At 48.3% G+C, this 18,523-nt stretch overlaps 1 protein-coding gene across 1 annotated transcript in view; it reads right to left on the bottom strand.

Annotated features, from left to right (window-relative positions):
- Nucleotides 1–18,523, bottom strand: part of HSPB1 (heat shock protein family B (small) member 1) — a 38,496-nt gene that overhangs the window by 7,197 nt on the left and 12,776 nt on the right. The window contains exon 2 of the mRNA XM_069614951.1: nt 658–721. Coding sequence (XP_069471052.1) covers nt 658–721 — 64 coding nt within the window. The remainder of the gene's footprint in view (nt 1–657; nt 722–18,523) is intronic.

Here is an 18,523-nt window from a genome sequence, read left to right as displayed (position 1 = left end):
GCACCTCCATATCACAGGGCTGAGAGCTGCCCCAACCCTAAGAAACCAGTCTCGATTCCTGGGAACCAATCTAATGCAGCCAGTGTGTTTGCTCACCACAGGGCAAATAGTGAACCGATTAGTAAGAATCTGCACCCTACGACCAGAGTCAAAAGCCGGGTTGAGAGCTAACCTATCACCAGGAAACCACTCCTGGTACTATCATGCCGAAATACTGCAGCCCATCACTGCGAGGCCCAAAATACTGAATTTTCGAGAGCTTCATTTTACGATGTGTATATGTGGGTTAAGGTAATAAAAATGGTAGAGGGGCATGTGGGGGAGCAGTGGGGGTCTCCCCTGCATATATATGTGTTGAAATGGGGTTACAAAAAAAAATACAGTGTGGCTCACACCTCAGGGCTGCAAGCTTACCTATTTCTCAGAACCCAGTCCTAGGACCGCAGGCTCAAGCAGTGTGTCTGGCACCACAGGGGTGAGTGGTATACTATCACTAGGAAACGACACCCATCACCAGTGTCCAATGGCACGTCAGCTGGGAGAGGGTCACCAGGTATAAGGCTCCTTTGACCCTGTCTTCAATGCGTGTTGATTAAGAGGCTCTATGCAGTGTTCTCCTAATCTTGGTGTAGCCAGGTGCCTAGTCTAGGAACTTACGTGTATTTTCGAGTGAAGCACCGGGAGATGAACCCATGCTCGTCCCGCTTCTCCTCATGTTTGCCTGGAAGACAAACGGGGACAACATTACCATTCTGTCAGTTATTTATTTAACGTTTTTTGTTGTTGTAAACTGTAATCTGTGAACTGGTCTCTTTCAAGTCTTAAAACATTAAGATCCGATGAGTGCAAAGGTGGAGCCAGAGGCAAGAGTAGACATTTTAAGACAAACATATAAAATCAACGCAAACACCTGCAGATGAAGCCAGAAGGCCCCAGACAAGATAGTCACAGAAAAACAAGTGCAAACATTCTCAGTTGAATCTGGGGATCCATAGTCATGTTGCAGGTGTGGGAGTGCAAGGTGGCCAGATGTGAACTGGAGGCAAGGGCAAGTCCAGGCAGACTGAACTGCCAATGCAAAGTACATGGCGGCCTGGGAAGCGTTGGAGGCACGGCAATAGACCAATCCGACCACAGGGTGTAGGTGTCAAGCGCTAAGAGGGAGAACAGGCAGAGGGTCTATAGTTAGTTCAAAGGCTTTTCTAGAGAGGAAAGTCTTGAGCCAATTCCTCAATGAAGGTGGTTCCTGTCTGATCAGAGATGGGTATGGAGCTCCTTCCATGGGCTGGCAACCACAGAATCCACAGTCCAGACACTGATCTTACTCCAGGCAATCAGGGGTCTGGAGAAAGCAGATCTTAAAAGTCTGCAGATGGATTATTTGGACACTTTCTTCTAAAGATACACTGGGCCTGAACCCCAAAAGGCATGGTAAATAAAGCAGCTGTAGGTGATCCGAGCATGAAATGGGAGCCAATGGTGGGCTTTAAGCGTTAGAGTAATGTGTTCTTGGATTTCAGACAGAGGGTGAGCCTGGGCGCCTTGTCCTGCGGGATCTGTAGCGGTTGGAGGGGAGACTTAGGAGGCCTAGCTAAAGATGGTCTCTGAAAGAACCAAAACCCCAATTACTTCAACCTTATGGGAAATGTAGGAAAAGTGGGATGTGTTTAAGCAGGTGTAGCTGGGAGTGGGATTTCTTGACCATTTCAAGGACCTGTGTGTGAAGGAACTAAATGTCAAAGTTACCCGCAGGTTTCCCAGCCTGAGGGTCGGAGTGGAGGAACACAGTGAAGGGTGCCAGCTGGATGGCAGAGAGGGCAGTATAACTGAGCCCCATAGGATTATCTAAGACATTCCCCAGTTGAATCGGGGGAGGTTTGAAGACATTTAGTTTTGGATGCAGGAGAGGCAAGAGGCGATTGATAAGAAGCTAGAGTGGGATTCTTGCTGAATGGGAAGGCAATCTGTGTCTCATCTGCGCATGTCTGGAGGATGCAGGAAAAATGAGCAAGCAGCTTAGCCAAGGGATGCAGGTTCGTGGGTGGAGTATCGTCCTCTGGGAGACCATGCGGCTGTATATCCTAATTTCTTAGAGAAAAGGGACATATTTGTTATGTTCTGTGATGTTGTGGTGTATTCTGCTGGCTGCTTGCACAGTGCTTTACACCGAGGTCAGGCCATCTCAAATCACAGAGGGTGAAGCGTAGGGATAGATGTTCTGATTACTTACCGGTAATCTTCATTACTCCTAGTCCTACTCTTCCTCGTCACAATACTTACCTCATGAGGCACCCGCCTCCGACACAGGACCTTCTTCTATTTCTTCTTATTTCTATAACTCCTCCCCCACACCCACGTCACTTAGTTTCATATTACCAAGCCGTAGCATGGGACCTTCCCCGCAGGGAGGGTGAGGAGGGTCGTCAGTACTGTGATGAGGAAGAGTAGGACTAGGAGTAATGAAGATTACCGGTAAGTAATCAGAACATTACCTCCACGTCCACTCTTCCTCGTCCCAGTACTTACCTCATGAGGTATACCAAAGCAACAAACGGGGAAAAAGGTCCCAATGAGACACAGAGTCAAAACAGTGCAGAAACACACACCTTTAATAACTCCAATATTAAATCCCCACAGACAAAACTCCAACCCCGAAGGAACCAACCCCCGAGTGGGAGACATTCAACCTATAGTGGTTGATGAAGGTGCTCTGATCAGCCCAAGTGGCAGCTCTACATATCTCCTGTAGAGAAACCCCCCTAGCATCGGCCCATGAGGCTGCCAAACCTCTGGTGGACCGCCCCTGAACGTGCGCAGGCACAGGCAGGCCCGAAGCCACATAGGCCATGGAGACCACAAGACGGATCCATCGGCTAATGGACACTACAGATGCCTTACGCCCAGCCCCAGCCGGGCCAAAAGTAATCAGAAGACTGTCAGAGCGGCGGAAAGGGGCAGTTCTAGCCAAGTACTCCAACACCGCCCGCCGCACATCAATGCTATGCCAAGCCACTTCCTCTGGCGTTTGCGGATTTTGAAAAAAGGCAGGGAGAACCAGATCCTGAGAGGTGTGAAAACGAGAAACAACTTTAGGGAGAAACTTCGGATCACACCTCAGCACCACCGAGTCTGGCAGAACCCTCAGGAAAGGGGGGTGACATAACAGAGCCCCAATCTCCCCAAGCCTACGGGCAGAAGTTATGGCAATCAGAAAAGCAGTCTTCAGCGTCAGATGTTTCATATCAATTTCGGAAATGGGCTCAAAGGGAGGCCCTTGAAGAAACTTTAAGACAAGAGGGAGATCCCAAGGAGGAAGCCCCTTATAAGTACAAGGACGGGAAGAAGAAAAACCCCTGAGCAACTTCCCCACCAACACCTCCCCATCCAAGTGCCCATCAGAGTCCCCCAAAAGGAATTTTATGGAGGCCCACTGAGAGCGAAGCGTGGAAACCGCCAGGCCCTTGTCAAACCCATCCTGGGGGAATTGAAGGATAGCGGGGAGGCCAGAACGCAGGGGTGGAATCCCAGACCGCCCACACCAGTCCCGGAAATGGCTCCAATGTCTGCCGTAAGCCTTCAGAGTGGAGGGTCTAAGAGCATTCATTATGGAATCCAACACAGGACCAGAAAACCCCTGAGATATCAGCCTAGCCCGTGCAATATCCACACTGCCCATTGTATCTGGCGGACCCCCAACCGTAGCTCCCCCAGAAGGGGACAAGGCCACTTCGGAACCAGCCAAGGCTCCTGGCACCGAAGCTCCAACAGAGAGGGGAACCAACTCCGGCGGGGCCAGTACGGAGCGAACAACAATACAGTCACCCTGGATATTCTGATGCGCTGAACCACCCGAGGCAGAAGAGGAATAGGTGGAAAAGCATAAAGGAGACCCTGAGGCCACTGCACAGAGAGGGCGTCCACCCCCCACACACCCTCTGTCTGAAAACGAGAGCAGAAGAGGGGAACTTTTGCTGAGGCTGGAGACGCAAACAGGTCCAGAATAGGGGTCCCGAACCTGACACAGATCTCTGCAAAAACCTGGGTCGAGAGGACCAGTTCCACCGAGGAGGGAAACCGGCGGCTGAGTAGATCCGCCCGAACATTGTCCACCCCCCTGATATGTGAGGCCACCAGGGACACCAGATGTGATTCCCCCCAAGCACCTATCTGAGCTGCCAGGGCATTCAAGGAGCGGCCGGAACCCCCTTGGCGGTTGACGTAAGCCAAAGCTGTCGTATTGTCCGTCCGGACCAAAACTGCCCGGCCCATCAGCAACCTCCTGAAGTACACCAGAGCCCGGAGAATGGCACACAACTCTCGCCAGTTTGATGTCCGATGGCTCTCTTCCAGATCCCACAATCCCTGAGCAGAGAGGACTCCCAACGTAGCTCCCCAGCCCCTTCCACTGGCGTCGGTAGTAAGTGTGGTCACAGGAGGAATGATCAGGGACACCCCAGCCCGTAGTTTCGGAACCCTCAACCACCACTGCAGGGAGACCCGCAGCGCCAGAGACACCGGAATCAAAGCCTCGAAAGCTTGAGATGAAGGGAGCCAGTGGGAGAGAAGGTAGGACACCAGGGGGCGTAGATGAAGACGGGCCCAGGGAACTAGAAACACGCAAGAAGCCATGTGCCCCTGCAATTTCAGCAATAGGCGGGCCGGGACATACTGCCTCCCGAGAACCCTGCCCAGAACAGTCAGCAAGCGACGGACCCTCTCCAGGGACAGGAACACCTTCCCCATCCTGGTGCAAACCTGTGCACCAATGAAAACTAGATCCTGAGAAGCCTCCAGTTGGGACTTCTGCCAGTTCACCAGGAAACCCCAGTCCTGTAATGCCTGGCAGACCAATCGGAGATGAGAAATGACAGTCTGCCGGCAGGACGCTTTGACCAACCAATCGTCCAGGTAGGGAAATATCTGAATGCCCCGCAGATGTAAGTGCGCCACCAGGGGAGCCACCAGCTTGGTGAAAACTCTGGGGGCAGATCGCAGTCCGAACGGGAGCACCCTGAACTGAAAATGTCGGGATCCCAATGCAAAGCGGAAGAACTGCATGTGCCAGGGACGGAGAGCCACATGGTAATAAGGGTCCTGGAGATCCAGAGATGTCATCCAATCCCCCTTTATTAACATCGGAAGAATGTTCTGTAAAATCTCCATCTTGAAGTGTTCCTTTTGGACGAAGCAGTTCAGGGCTTTGAGGTCCAGAATTAGACGGTACTTCCCCGAAGGTTTGGGGACCAGGAACACCCGTGAGTAGAACCCCTGACCCTGCACAGGGAGAGGAATGGGCATGATGGCCGCCTTCAACACTAATTCGGAGAGCGCGGCGTCCATGGCCAGCCTCTTGAGCCGAGACCTGGGAACCACAGTCCGAACCATGCAATGCTGGATAGGAGGAGACAGGAAATGCACTCGATACCCCCATTGTACTGTGTCCAGAACCCATGAGTCGGAACACCACCTTTCCCAAACTGGAAAAAACTGCCGGAGCCGCCCGCCCACCGGCAATCCCAAACCGTCAGGACTTAGGTGCCGGGCCAGAACGTGAAGAGCGTGGAGGACCCCGACCCCCCCTAGCCCTCCGAAAAGAATGTGATGAGGAGCCAGGAAAAGACCTGCTGGTCACTGGACCAGCCCCAGAGGAAGATTTCTTGGCCGTTGAAGGAGGCTTGCGTCGAAGTTTGTCAGCATGTTTGTCCGCCCTAAAAACTTTGTGCACCTTATCCTCAAGGCAATCACCAAAAAGCCTGGACCCAGTGAAAGGAAGTTTCAGGGCAGCCGCCTTCTGAGACCCATCAGTCTTCCAGTCCCTTAGGTGCAAATGCCTCCGGGCAGATATACCAGCCCCCATGGCCATGGCTGAACCACGCACCCCATCAAAAGCCAGATCGGCCAAAAACTCAACCTGTCTGTGCATGTCTGTAAGCAAAGGGGCACAATCAGAGCCTTCATTGACAGCCTTTTTCAACTCCCTGAAACCATTCAACACTGTTTCAGCTGTGTAGGAACCATAGATATTTGCTCGAAGGGCCAGATGCGCCCCTGCATGAACCTTCTTAAGGCCGGAATTAACTCGGCGGTCCACTGGATCCCGGACGGCCGCCTCCTCGGCCGACATAGAGGAGCGACCCACCAGGCTGGCGAGGATAACGTCGACCTCAACTGGATCAGACAGCAAAGTCTCGCCCTTCAAAGGGTAAAGTTTGGACATGAAGCGGGGCATTGCAATCTTCTCCGGGTCATGCCATTCCCGGAGGATTTTTTCCCGGATATCGGAAACCAATGGCAACCCCTTCCTAGGTGTATGCCTATACTGGCGAATAGAAGGGTCGGCCCCCTCCACCGGCACCAGGGGCTCTGAAAATCCCATGAAATCTCCAACTTGAGCCAGCACCTCCTCCACTCCCTCTCTGTCCAGATACTTCCCTTCAGCATCAGCCAAAGAGGAACAAGAAGAGGCCGATGACTCAGCGCCAGAAGAAGAGGAGGATGAGGAAGACAGGCGCCTGCGCTTGTGTCCATGAGCATGTGTGCGACTCCCTCTACGATGCTTAAGCAGCTTCTTCAAATCCTTTCTGGTCAGGGAAAAACGCTTAGTCTTCTTCTTTCTCTTTCTGTGTAAATCAGGAGAAGAGGAAGTCGAAGAAGAAGAAGACAGGACCAGATGCCTGCTCTTTGCAGAATGTTTTCCCATGTTGAGTAAGCCCAAAAACAGTGACCAAGGAAGCCTGCTTCACCAAAGACCCCTGCACACTGAACCAAGGCTCCACATACAAACAATTGCTAACGTGCCTCTCCCACATTCAAATAGAGGCCAGAAAGAACAACAACCAATAGGAACAACATCAATTAATTCCTATGGCAACATGCCTGCAGCACCAGAGGAGGAGCCCACCCTCCTCCGGAGCACGTGGCTCAAACAAGAAAAAGGAGCCGCCAATCCGTGCACAGCCGCCCATGCAGCATGGCCATGCAACAGGAAAAACATGCCCCCCCCTCTCCTTACCTTAACCCGGGTCCGTTCTCCCAGAACCCGGGCCACGATGCCCTGCGCTGGCCAAAGCCCAGCAGAAACCAGGCAAGGCAGCCTGACTCAACCGGGTCCCAAGCCCCGCAGGGAACCCAGGAGTCTTGCCACACCTGAAGGAGCCGAAGGCCCCGCCACACAGCCCCACCAGGGGGCCAGCATTCGGAGCTCCCCAGCGCCCCGCGCCGGGAAGAAAAAACAAGCCCAACCTGCCGGAGACAGGAAAAATTAAACTAAGTGACGTGGGTGTGGGGAAGGAGTTATAGAAATAAGAAGAAATAGAAGAAGGTCCTGTGTCGGAGGCTGGTGCCTCATGAGGTAAGTACTGGGACGAGGAAGAGTGGACGTGGAGGTAATGGAAAGTAGGAGTAGGAAGAGGAAGGAGGCAACCTCATGTTATGGTAGTTATGTATATGGTGCTTTACGCTACTTTCATGCCATACCCAAGCACTGTTGGTGAAGAGGAGTGTGGAGGGAAAATGAGTGGGAGGGACCCAAATCAAGCCCATTCATACGCGCACATGAAATCTTTCATACTATAATCAGGGTCCCACTGTAACAGCTCTGCCTGGGGAGGGGCCTCGTCGCTGTACCTGGAAACTCAGGGATTGGCTCTTAGTCTCATGAAGTGTGTTCCAGTCTCAGTGTCTCAGTGACAGAGACAGTTTTCTCAGGTTCTCCAGTATTTCATTCAAATTCACTAGAACACTCTTCATTTCGGTTAATTTTTAAAGATTTGCAAACCTTCTAGAGAGTATCATGTGATCCACATATAGAAATATCTTATGTGCATTGTAAATAGCAGTGCATTGTGGGATTGGTAAACATTATTTGGTAAGGTGTGCACATGTCTACTTTGGTGCATCCATCAATTTGCGTAAAATTACTCAATCTAATACAAATCGCAGAGTGCGGCAGATCCAAAGGTTCACAGTCATGATTGTGGCATCCGCAGAATCACTCTTTATCAACCATTTAAATCCCCCAATCAGGGCAATATGCGGGCCTGATTGGCGCCCATGATGGGCGCAACAATTTCAACTAATATAATAGAAAATAAAAAACGATCAATTCTAATTGGCATTATTGATATACAAGCTTGGTGTACCCATTGAGTGCATTATGTTACGTGACTACAGATAGGGTATCGACATGCTCAGATGGAAGCTGAAAGATTCTGTTAAGCGTGAATTTTTGGTTGAACGGACATGCTGGCTAGCAAAACAAAAAGTTTCTTAAAAGTATGTGTAAAAACAAAATTGCAACTGTCAGTGGAAAGGCTGACTGGACGTCCTCTAATTGGTCAATGGCAGCATTCTTCCAAAGGATAGCAAGTCGCTGGGTGGCACTGGGCCACTCCAACTCTCCATACAATGCGACTTGGGGCTGCAGATGGCATCGCGCCATTCAAAGAGCTGCGAGACAATATATTCAAATACCATATGCCTATAAGGAGCCCCGAGGGCTCTGCATATTTTAAAGATTTAAGCCTTTGAACAGCCAGCCCAGGCGCAGGCGATTCAGCCTTTCAGAGCAGCAGCAAATAACAGTGGGGGCAGGGGCTCAGGACACGTGAAGGGGTCCTCTGGGGCACCAAAGCCCAACTACCCGAGTGTGGCATTAAACAGCGGGCACGGGATCATTTCTACCTAAAATTGAACTGCAGACTGCACTACTAGCCTGATCAAGAGTTATCATGATAATTTGGTGATTTATATAGTGTCAGATTCCTCCAGCCTCTAAGCACTGCAATAGTCCGTTTCACTATTATTACCCATTCATAATACGCATACTTCAACCTTGAGGTGAGTGGGGTATCGAACCCAAGTCACACGGCATCGCCCTGTTCTCAAGCCTGATCATAATACATTGGGCACCAAATCAGTGAAGAAGCAAACGGCACGTGAAAATGGTACAAAAGCACATTTATGGGTGATACAGGATGACACAAAACCACCCCGAAATTATTTTAAAACTATCATCACTCAAAACCTGAAGGCACGCTTCCTGGTGCCTCGAGCCAGCGGACCGTTCGGGAAGAGCCCACAGGAGAAACAATCGTGTCACCCAAGAATTCCTAGTTAGGAACAAACCACTTACCGTTGCACACACTTGCGCTCTACCCCTGGAGCAGCTAACTCCCACCAGGCTGTCACCATGATGTTCTACCAAGAAGGTTCCTGCTCACTGTTAAACACAGGAAGTGACGCATGTTCAGCGTCCCAGTTGAAGGAAATGGACGACGCTCCTATCATAAGGAAGCAATGGGGGATAACTGCAAATGTTGGAGTAGATGGACGAGAAATGCAGACATTTCTGAACATGCCTCAGGGAGGCCAGTTTGCCCGGATGGTGTCAAACGCATGTGTGAATCTGCGAGAAGTCAGAAGAACCTTTAAGGGTTAGTTGTGGAAGATTTTTGCCATCCAATGGGTACTGGAACCCTTGTGTGGGTTAAGTCAGACTCACTAAAAAGGTATGTTTGATAGTCCCAGCAGCCTCCACTCTGCCTGGCGCCCAGGACCGGCCTTAGAGGCTGCAGCGCCCTGGGCAGCAAAACAGAAATTTGGCACCACTCTTCCCACCGTACGCCCCTGGTCATGCTGAGGTGGAGGCGGGGGTGCCACATTTTTCAATAAGCACTGCAGCGCCCCCTATTGTTGATAAATGCGCTCCACTCCCGAGAGCGGGGCGCATTTCATTTCAATCAGGCAGCCGTGCCTTCTCCCACCACGCTAGCTCTGTGGAGACCTGGAAAAACTCCCCAGAGCTGGCGTGGCGGGGGGCTAATGGCACCCTGGGTGGGCGCCCGGGCAGCCCTGCCCTGCGGCAGGCCCTTCTGGTGCCCTAAGGTTGTCAGGGAGCCTGGCCAAAGCAGGAGTTCAGAAAGACTGGACGAATAAACCGGCTGCATAGCGTGTAAACCACTAGGTGGTGCTGCACAGAACCATTGGTCTGCACCCTGCCATGGAGTGATGATTGGAAACTGCACATAGGACGTGTGGCCTTTGCACTGCATGGTGAGCTGGTCTCAGAAGGTAGTGAGCCTTCATGTGCAATCACGTCCTACCACACTGTTACAACTATTGGCCAGTACTTGGGGATGGAGGGCTATGTAGGGACTACAAGGCTCCAGAAATGGTGAGCCGTCAGCCAGGTCGCAAATTTATGCCGCCTAATCTCAAAATACCATTGTGTCATCACCCATTTTCCTCCCTGCAATGTGGAAAGCGTGTGCTGTCACTAGGGGCAGTCAGGTGCCCGCTTGATACTGGTATCCTTGGCAGCCACTTAGCGTTGCCTTGTTGTTCTGCTTCCGCTGCATCATCTTCTCCCTGTAAACGTTTCACAGAGCACTTGCCATCAATTCCACATGACGCGCACATCCTATTGCTCAGCTAAATGTCACCTATAATTGCTCCCATTTATTGAATGCACTTCAAAAGTATTGTTTCCTTGTCGCTCAGTATGTTCACTTTCCCGTCTTTCGACACACCTCCTGCCTGTCCAGGCCTCTTCTGCCTGCTCTGTCTCGCTGCCCTTGGGAGTCTCTCTTTTCCAAGTACTCCACAGGTTGTCTCCCAGTTCTGGAGCACCTGCTCAGAAGAGCACTGATTGACTCTTGGAAGCGGCCAAAACAAAGCCCTGCGGATATCGCCTGGAGCGCCACTCTTCACAAGAACAGCGCCTCTACACAGGGAGACGGGCATCCAGATGTTGAACCAACATCTTCAGAAGCTGAACAGGAAGGCTTGCCAAGGACTGGATCACAATGCAAATCCACTGATCAAAAAACTTGCTGTCATTTCTGCAAACCCTTTGCGCCACTAGCCAGGCCCATCACAATGCACCAACTCTACTGTGGCAAGACATCACAGATAAAGATAAACCAACAACAGTGACTACACATTCCACCCGAGAAATGTGAGTTATGAGGCTGAGCCTCGGTATCCAAAAACACCACTCACAGATTTATTTAAACTGTCAGCAAGATAAAGACAGATTGTGCATTGCCTGCTGCATGACCCTACGTGGTGCTGCATGACCTTACGTGGTGCTGCATGATCATACGTGGCAGAGGCACACAGTAAATGGGCCAACAGTGAGGGAGCAAGCAAGACAAAGCAAAAATACATTCACTCAGCGAAAGGCATGAGCGCACAGTAATTGTGTTTGTGCGGGAGTGCCTCTGTGTGAGCATGTAGCCAGAGGTATAGAGGCAGAGGACGAGTGGAGAAGGACCCGTGCATCTTTTGCATTGAAACATAAACGCAGGAGATGAGCGTGGACGCACCCATGCATCATCTGCATGGATATATAAAAGCAGGAGATGAGCTGAGAAGGACCTATGTATTCTCTTCATGGATTTAGAAGCAGGAGATGAGATAGAAGGAGCAGTGTATCCCATAAACATTGGTATAGAAGCAGGGGCTGAGATGATGGAAAGAGCAGTGCATCTCATCTACATTGGTATAGAAGCAGGGGCTGAGATGATGGAAAGAGCAGTGCATCTCATCTACATTGGTATAGAAGCAGGAGCTGAGATGGAAGGAGCAGTGTATCTAATCTACATTGGTATAGAAGCAGGAGCTGAGATGGAAGGACCAGTGCATCTCATCTACATTGGTATAGACGCAGGAGCTAAGATGGAAGGAGCAGTGTATCTAATCTGCATTGGTATAGAAGCAGGAGTTGAGATGGAAGGAGCAGTGTATCTAATCTACATTGGTATAGAAACAGGAGCTGAGATGGAAGGACCAGTGCATCTCATCTACATTGGCATAGACGCAGGAGCTAAGATGGAAGGAGCGGTGTATCTAATCTACATTGGTATAGAAGCAGGAGCTGAGCTAGAAGGAGCAGTGTATCTCATCTACATTGGTATAGATGCAGGAGTTAAGATGAAAGGAGCAGTGCATCATCTACATTGGTATATCTGCTGGGGTTGAGCTGAGATGGAAGGAGCAGTGTATCTCCTCTACATTGGTATAGACGCAGGAGCTGAGCTTGAAGCAGCAGTGTACCTCATCTACATTGGTATGGAAGCAGGAGATGAGCTGGAAGCAGCAGTGTATCTCATCTAAATTGGTATGGAAGCAGGACCTTAGATGGAAGGAGCAGTGTATCTCATCTACATTGGTATGTAAGCAGGACCTGAGATGGAAGGAGCAGTGTATATCATCTACATTGGTATAGAAGCAGGAATGGAGATGGAAGGATCAGTGCATCGTCTGCATTGGTATAGAAGTAGGAGATGAGAGGAGCAAGACCAGTGTATTAGGAATTGAGAGAAGGACCAGGGTATTGTCTGCAATTGTGTAGGAGCAGGAGTTGAGCTGGAAGGAGCAGTGTATCATCTGCATTGGTATAGAAGCACATGCCGAGAGGAGAAGGACCAGTGCATCATCTTCATTGGTATAGAAGCAAGAGCTGAGAGGAGAAGGCCAGGTATATCATCTGCATAGGTTTGGAAGCGGGAGCTGAGATGGAACGAGGAGTGCATCATCTGCATTGGTATAGCGGCAGAAGCTGAGATGGAAGGGGCAGTGTATCATCTACATTTCTTCAGGAGCAGGAGCCAAGAGGAGAAGGACCAGTGTATATCATTTACATTGTATGGAAGCAGAAGCTGAGATGGAAGGAGCAGTGTATCTCATCTACATTGTATGGAGGCAGGAGCTGAGATGGAAGGAGCAGTGTATCACATATACATTGGTATGGAAGCAGGAGCTGAGATGGAAGGAGCAGTGTATCTCATCTACATTGGTATAGAGGCAGGAGCTGAGATGGAAGAAGCAGTGTATCTCATGTACATTGGTACAGATGCAGGAGCTGAGATGGAAGAAGAAGTGGATCTCATCTATATTGGTATAGAAGCAGGAGCTGAGATGGAAGAAGCAGTGCATCTCATCTACATTGGTATAGAAGCAGATGCTGAGATGGAAGAAGCAGTGAATCTCATCTACATTGGTATAGAAGCAGGAGCTGAGATGGAAGAATCATTGGATCCCATCTACATTGGTATAGAAGCAGTGCCTGAGCTGAGATGAGATGGAATGAGTAGTGCATTGTCTGAATTGGTATAGGGCAGGACCTGAGATGGAAGGAGCAGTGCATCGACTGCATTGGTAAAGAAGCAGGAGCTGAGAAGGAGCATTGTCTGCACTGGTATAGAAGCAGGAGCTGAGTTGAGATGGAAGGACCAGTGCATCGTCTGCATTGCTAGTGTAGAGGAGGAGCCAAGTACCCCCACTCCCACTGCCCTGCCTACATTGCCTGAGACATACGAACCAAAGTATGTGACGTATACTGAACAGATAAATAATCAAAGATAAGAGTGTGGGCTCCGCGTGGTAACCATAAGAGTGTCCATACCTAAGAGAATATGGGTGGTAAAGTACCCATTGAGGAAACCATATGTGCATCCAAGGCAATATGATGGCCATTTGAACGAGATTCCTGATGAAACAAAGAAACTGAATGACCAGGATGAATGGTGATGTCATACAAAGCTGAATCGACACCCATATAGAAGGATAAGCAGACCAGAGAGGCAGACGATTTATAAAGAACAAAGAAATACTGAGGATAAGTGACATCTTGGGATCAAGATGAAGAGACTTATGCCACAAACCTGATGAAGAAACTTAGTTTAAATGTGTACAGATGCAATGAAACGCAAGCAGCACATACTCCTTAAAAATTCTCAGAAAACAGTACAGACTCAAGGCCAACTTCAAAGTACTAATTGACACTGGACTGTTGAGGTGATGATGGATCACATTTTGAATTGGTTGGAAGCTGGTATCAAGACAAGCTCACCCGCGCCTTGTTGTTCGGTCTGCGTGTACTCACATAGGTGGAAAATTACTGACGGGGTTAGTAGCCAACCAATTGTAAGGGACAACGTAGTTGGGGTCCTATAGTTTATGTAGCCAATGGGAAGCTGTACATTTAGTGATGTTCACAGTGGCCATTTTGAGGGGAGGTCTTAGGGTATACACGCATTTCACCGCGGTATTTTTCATCGCGTTTTTTCATCGCCGTTTTTATTTCGAAAAAAACTCATCTTTTTTTTGGGGGGGGGTTAAAAAATTAAATATATGGTTGTGGGAGTAAGGGAATAAAAAAAAGTGTATTGGGGGGTAACCCCCCCAAAAAAACGAAAAAAAACGAGTTTTTCGAGAAAAAAAAACGGGCATGAAAAAACCCGCAATTAAAAATACTGCGGCGAAATAACGTAGAACCAGGCTTAGTTGCCCCATCTGATGTTAACTATCCTATTACCTCTCTCTGTTACTCCATACAGATATAGAACCTATGCTTAGTTAATCACTTAGGACCAATACCGCTTCCGAATAAGTTTCTGAAGTTTGCCACATAGGATGACGTTGGTAGTGACGCAGGTCTAAACGTCACAAAGTGACACATTTGGTCTATAAAAATGCTGTTTTTTCCAAAATGAGTTAGAGTCAGAGTATCAGCGATTGCTGATGTTCGTTGTACTCCCTGTTTTAATTACTTGCATTAAAACAGATGAACTTTTGACAAACTATTTGTGTCGTCTGTTTTATTGATGTTTGAATAAAATCTGCATCCCCATCTCTCTCCAGGGTATTGCTACTAATCTTAAAGGGCTGGAAGCCTCCAGTTCAGTATAGATGCAGGAGCTGAGATGAAAGGAGCAGTGCATCGTCTGCATTGGTATTGAAGCGGTAGCCATCGGACAGATGAGTTGTTGAAGAGCTTCTGCTCGCAGAGACTGAAGGTAAGTCAAGAGAAGGTGACTCTCCATGGAAAGACACAACAAGCATAGAGGAAGGTGGAATACAAGGGAAGGCAGAAACACTTTGCTCCCTTCCCCAAGCGAGATCCAGGGTCAGCAGGCATGTGCTTGGATATCTATGCAACAAGGGGATTCTGGTGGATGTAAGGGCGGCTGATGTGTGAGGATGGAGGCCTCTGTCTATGTCAGCGGTATTCAACTTGTGGGGCATGAACCCCTCGGCGGCAGCCGCCTCATGCTCATGTCCATGGGGACGCACACCCACAGTCAGAATTATTTTTTTGTAAAAGATTTTAAATGTACTTTTTTTGTCTAGAATAGACTAAAAAATGAATCTTCAGCATGCAATTAATATCGTGCGTAATGGTACCATTTACTTGCATACAGCTATCATTACACTACATTTCTAGACAGAAAGAATGTAGTTTAAAAGATAGTCGTATGCAGGTGAATGGTGCCATTACACATGATGTTCATTGCATGCTGAAGACCTAGCATATCGTAGAGCGGCCACAACATACAGTATTGTAGTAGCTCTCTGCACTATTGGGCATTGGATCTTGCATGTTCTGTTAAACCATGACATTAGCTGAGTATGATATTTAAAATGCAGACGATTTGAGGAGCACCACAAAAAGAGGGCTATTGCTGAGCAATCTAAGGGGGTTTTGCATCCGTGATAGGTCTTTCTACAGGATACCACCTTCATATGCTTGAAGAAACATATTTAGGGCTTTCTGTTTTCCTTTTTTTTTTAATTCTCTGTCTGACATTTTTTCAAAGCCTGAAATAAATTTGAAATGTGCTTTGATAATTCTTTTCATCACAAAAAATGGCAAACAGAACAAGCATTGGAAAAACCACTGTTGGATCTTTTGTAGCTATTAGTTTGCCAACCACTGCCATGCATATGCTCAGGTACTCGCATGATTCACCAGCTGTCGCCATCTTATGGACAGAGAGTGCCTGCAAAGGCCTATCTTCTTTCCACACAAAAACCCTAACTGTGGGCTTTATCATTACGTGTTTAATCATGCCAGCTTAGGTTTGTAAAGACAGCATGTTAGTGCACTCTAAAGGAAAGAGAGAGACATTTAATACATTCATTCAGTTCAAATATTTGGGAGTTTTATACTGTATCTTGATTTCCACAGCAGCCACTTCAGAATGTTGTTTTATATATAGGTGATTTATAAGGAGCCATATGGTGCTAAGCGGTCATTTCATAGCACAGGGTACTTGCTCTCTGGCTGTCATATGTGCACAATAGGTTCGTTCAGTGGGGTTTATTCCATTGGAAATCAGGGAGCACTGTTGATCACAATTAGGTGAAACTTTAATTTCTCCAACAGAGATTTCAAAGGGGAAACCTGTTCAGGCACACCACTATCCATCAGGTGGCTTTTGCGAAATAATGCCTAAATCTCGCCTCCATTACTGCAACCATCACGTTACTGGGTCTTTCCGTTTCCTGAAAATTCCGACTCCCATTACTGAGCCCAAGAGGTGCAGGGTTTGCGGGTGTCTCCCCCGCTCACCATTACGGTAAGTGGGAGATTAGGTACTTAAATAATGTTTTTTTTTAAATGACCCTGACAACGCAGAGATACAAAGGACTTGGCGGTGCACACAGAAGTGTGCCACTGTAAAGGTAAGTTGGGGGGTTGCGGCCCAGGGCATGCAGGTGAAGGTGATCTATTTGATCACTGCTCTGTGCCGTAATAAGAGTCGCATTTTCATCGGCACAGTTACGGGCAGGGCAGTGATCATATCGATTTGGCTTTTGCTGAAGACAAATGATTTCAACTCACACCAGATAGGACATCTCCATTTGGGGTACCAAAACATGTGTGCCTTTTACCAGACAAGACACCATCAATGCAATGCTCGGTGGTGACACCAACTACATGCCCACATGCCTACAATCGATTCACCTCACACAGGACACCAGCATTGTAAAATTGAAAGGTGACAATGGATGCAAGGCTAAAACAAGTGCACCTCAATACAGGAGAGGGCATAAGTAAAAATGCCCCACAGATACCTCAGCCAGAACATGACATCAACAATAAAATGCTGAATAGCGAACATCACTGAAGGATTGAAACAAGCCTACATCACACAGGAATAGACATCAGCACTGCAATACTAAAAGGAGTCTCACACTGCGGGATTAAAACAAACACCTCAACCAGGACAAACCAAATGTATTAAAAATATTGAGATGCGTCCTTCAGTGCAAGAATGACGCAAGCACAATTCACACAGGACACCGCCACTTCAATGCAGAAAGGTACTCCTCAGTAAGACTGACACAAGTGCAACTTATATATAACAACTACTAAAAGATGACCAGTGCAACATTATTAAAACAAGTACCATCAAATGATTAATGCCACCGCTGCAATAAATAATAGTGATGATGGCTGTGGGTATCGTGTGAAAAAAACACTTCACTCAGGACAGGGCACCATCACTAAAATAATCAACTATGTCTGTCATTGCAAGAGTGAGACAAGTGTGCCTAACACAGAAAACACATATGTATTAGCCCTACAGTGAAGGTACCCTTTCGGTATTGAAATGGTAGTGACTTGCCTAATGCTTGGTGCTTGACCGTCCAACGGTGAGTGTGCAGATACTGAAAGAGTACCGTCATTGCAGGTCCAAAACAAGTGAGTCTAAATAAGGAAACATCCACCCTGACACCTACAAAGAGTTGTGTACACATGTTGCTTCTTTCCATCTACTCCTCACATGATAACCCTTGTTCTAGAAAGACTTGTTAATAAGCTTTAGGGAAGGGATGTAGGGGTGGTAAACAAGGTTAATTAAAATGTCTGCTCCAAAATGCAGCATTTTAACCCATTATTTAAAAAAGAATCCCAGGGGTGGACCCCCCCAATGCCCCCTTGATTGGTTTAGGCTCCCTCACTACACTTGGTCGCTATGGCAAATCTGGGGAAATATTTATGCTCCTCCACTCCATTTCAGTGCTGGAGAGATACACTCACAGGGCTTGAGGCCAAGGACAAGTCTCAAAGTCCTGTTTTGGATGAGCTGCAGAGGGCAGAGAGTGGTTGCAGGCAGATTTAGAAAGAGACTGTTGCAGTAGTCGAGCCTAGAGAGAACCAGGGCTCTGGAGACAGTGAGCTTCTGGGGGAAGGAGAGGAAAGGAAGACTACCTCTGAGGAGGTGCAGTTGGTAGACTTTTTTGAGACGTCAGAGATGTATCGAGAAAAGAAAAGAGTGAAGTCAAAGATGACCCTGAGGTTCTTAGCAGGTGGGAGCAGGGTGAGGGCCAATGGAGGCCAGCTAGAGAGTGACAGGAAAGGAAGGTGCAGGTGTGCCAGTGAGGAGGATCTCTGTCTAACTGGCATTAAGGCAGAGGTGGTTGGCAGAACACAACCCCTGGATTGTGGACAGTCAGCAATGGGAGAGAGAGAAGAGGTGGCAGAGGGGAGCCTGAAAACAAGCTGGGTGTCATCACAATGCCTTTGCCACAATATATGCCAGTATAAAAACATGTTCATGCTGGCTGTGCCCATACATTTTCATGCTGTTTGCACCAATATGTGCCAGTATTCCCTCATAAGAGCAAACTCATGTTTGCTATACACATAATGTCAGTAATTATACTGTAAGAAAACATACCCCCGCTTGTTCTGCCAATATATGGTAGGATTCCCACATAAGAACATACT

The sequence above is a fragment of the Ambystoma mexicanum genome, chromosome 9 (assembly GCF_040938575.1).
Source record: "Ambystoma mexicanum isolate Mex_15411 chromosome 9, UKY_AmexF1_1, whole genome shotgun sequence".
NCBI lineage: Eukaryota > Metazoa > Chordata > Amphibia > Caudata > Ambystomatidae > Ambystoma > Ambystoma mexicanum.
Note: the sequence above shows the minus strand (reverse complement) of the source record. Positions and strands in the feature narration are given on the sequence as shown.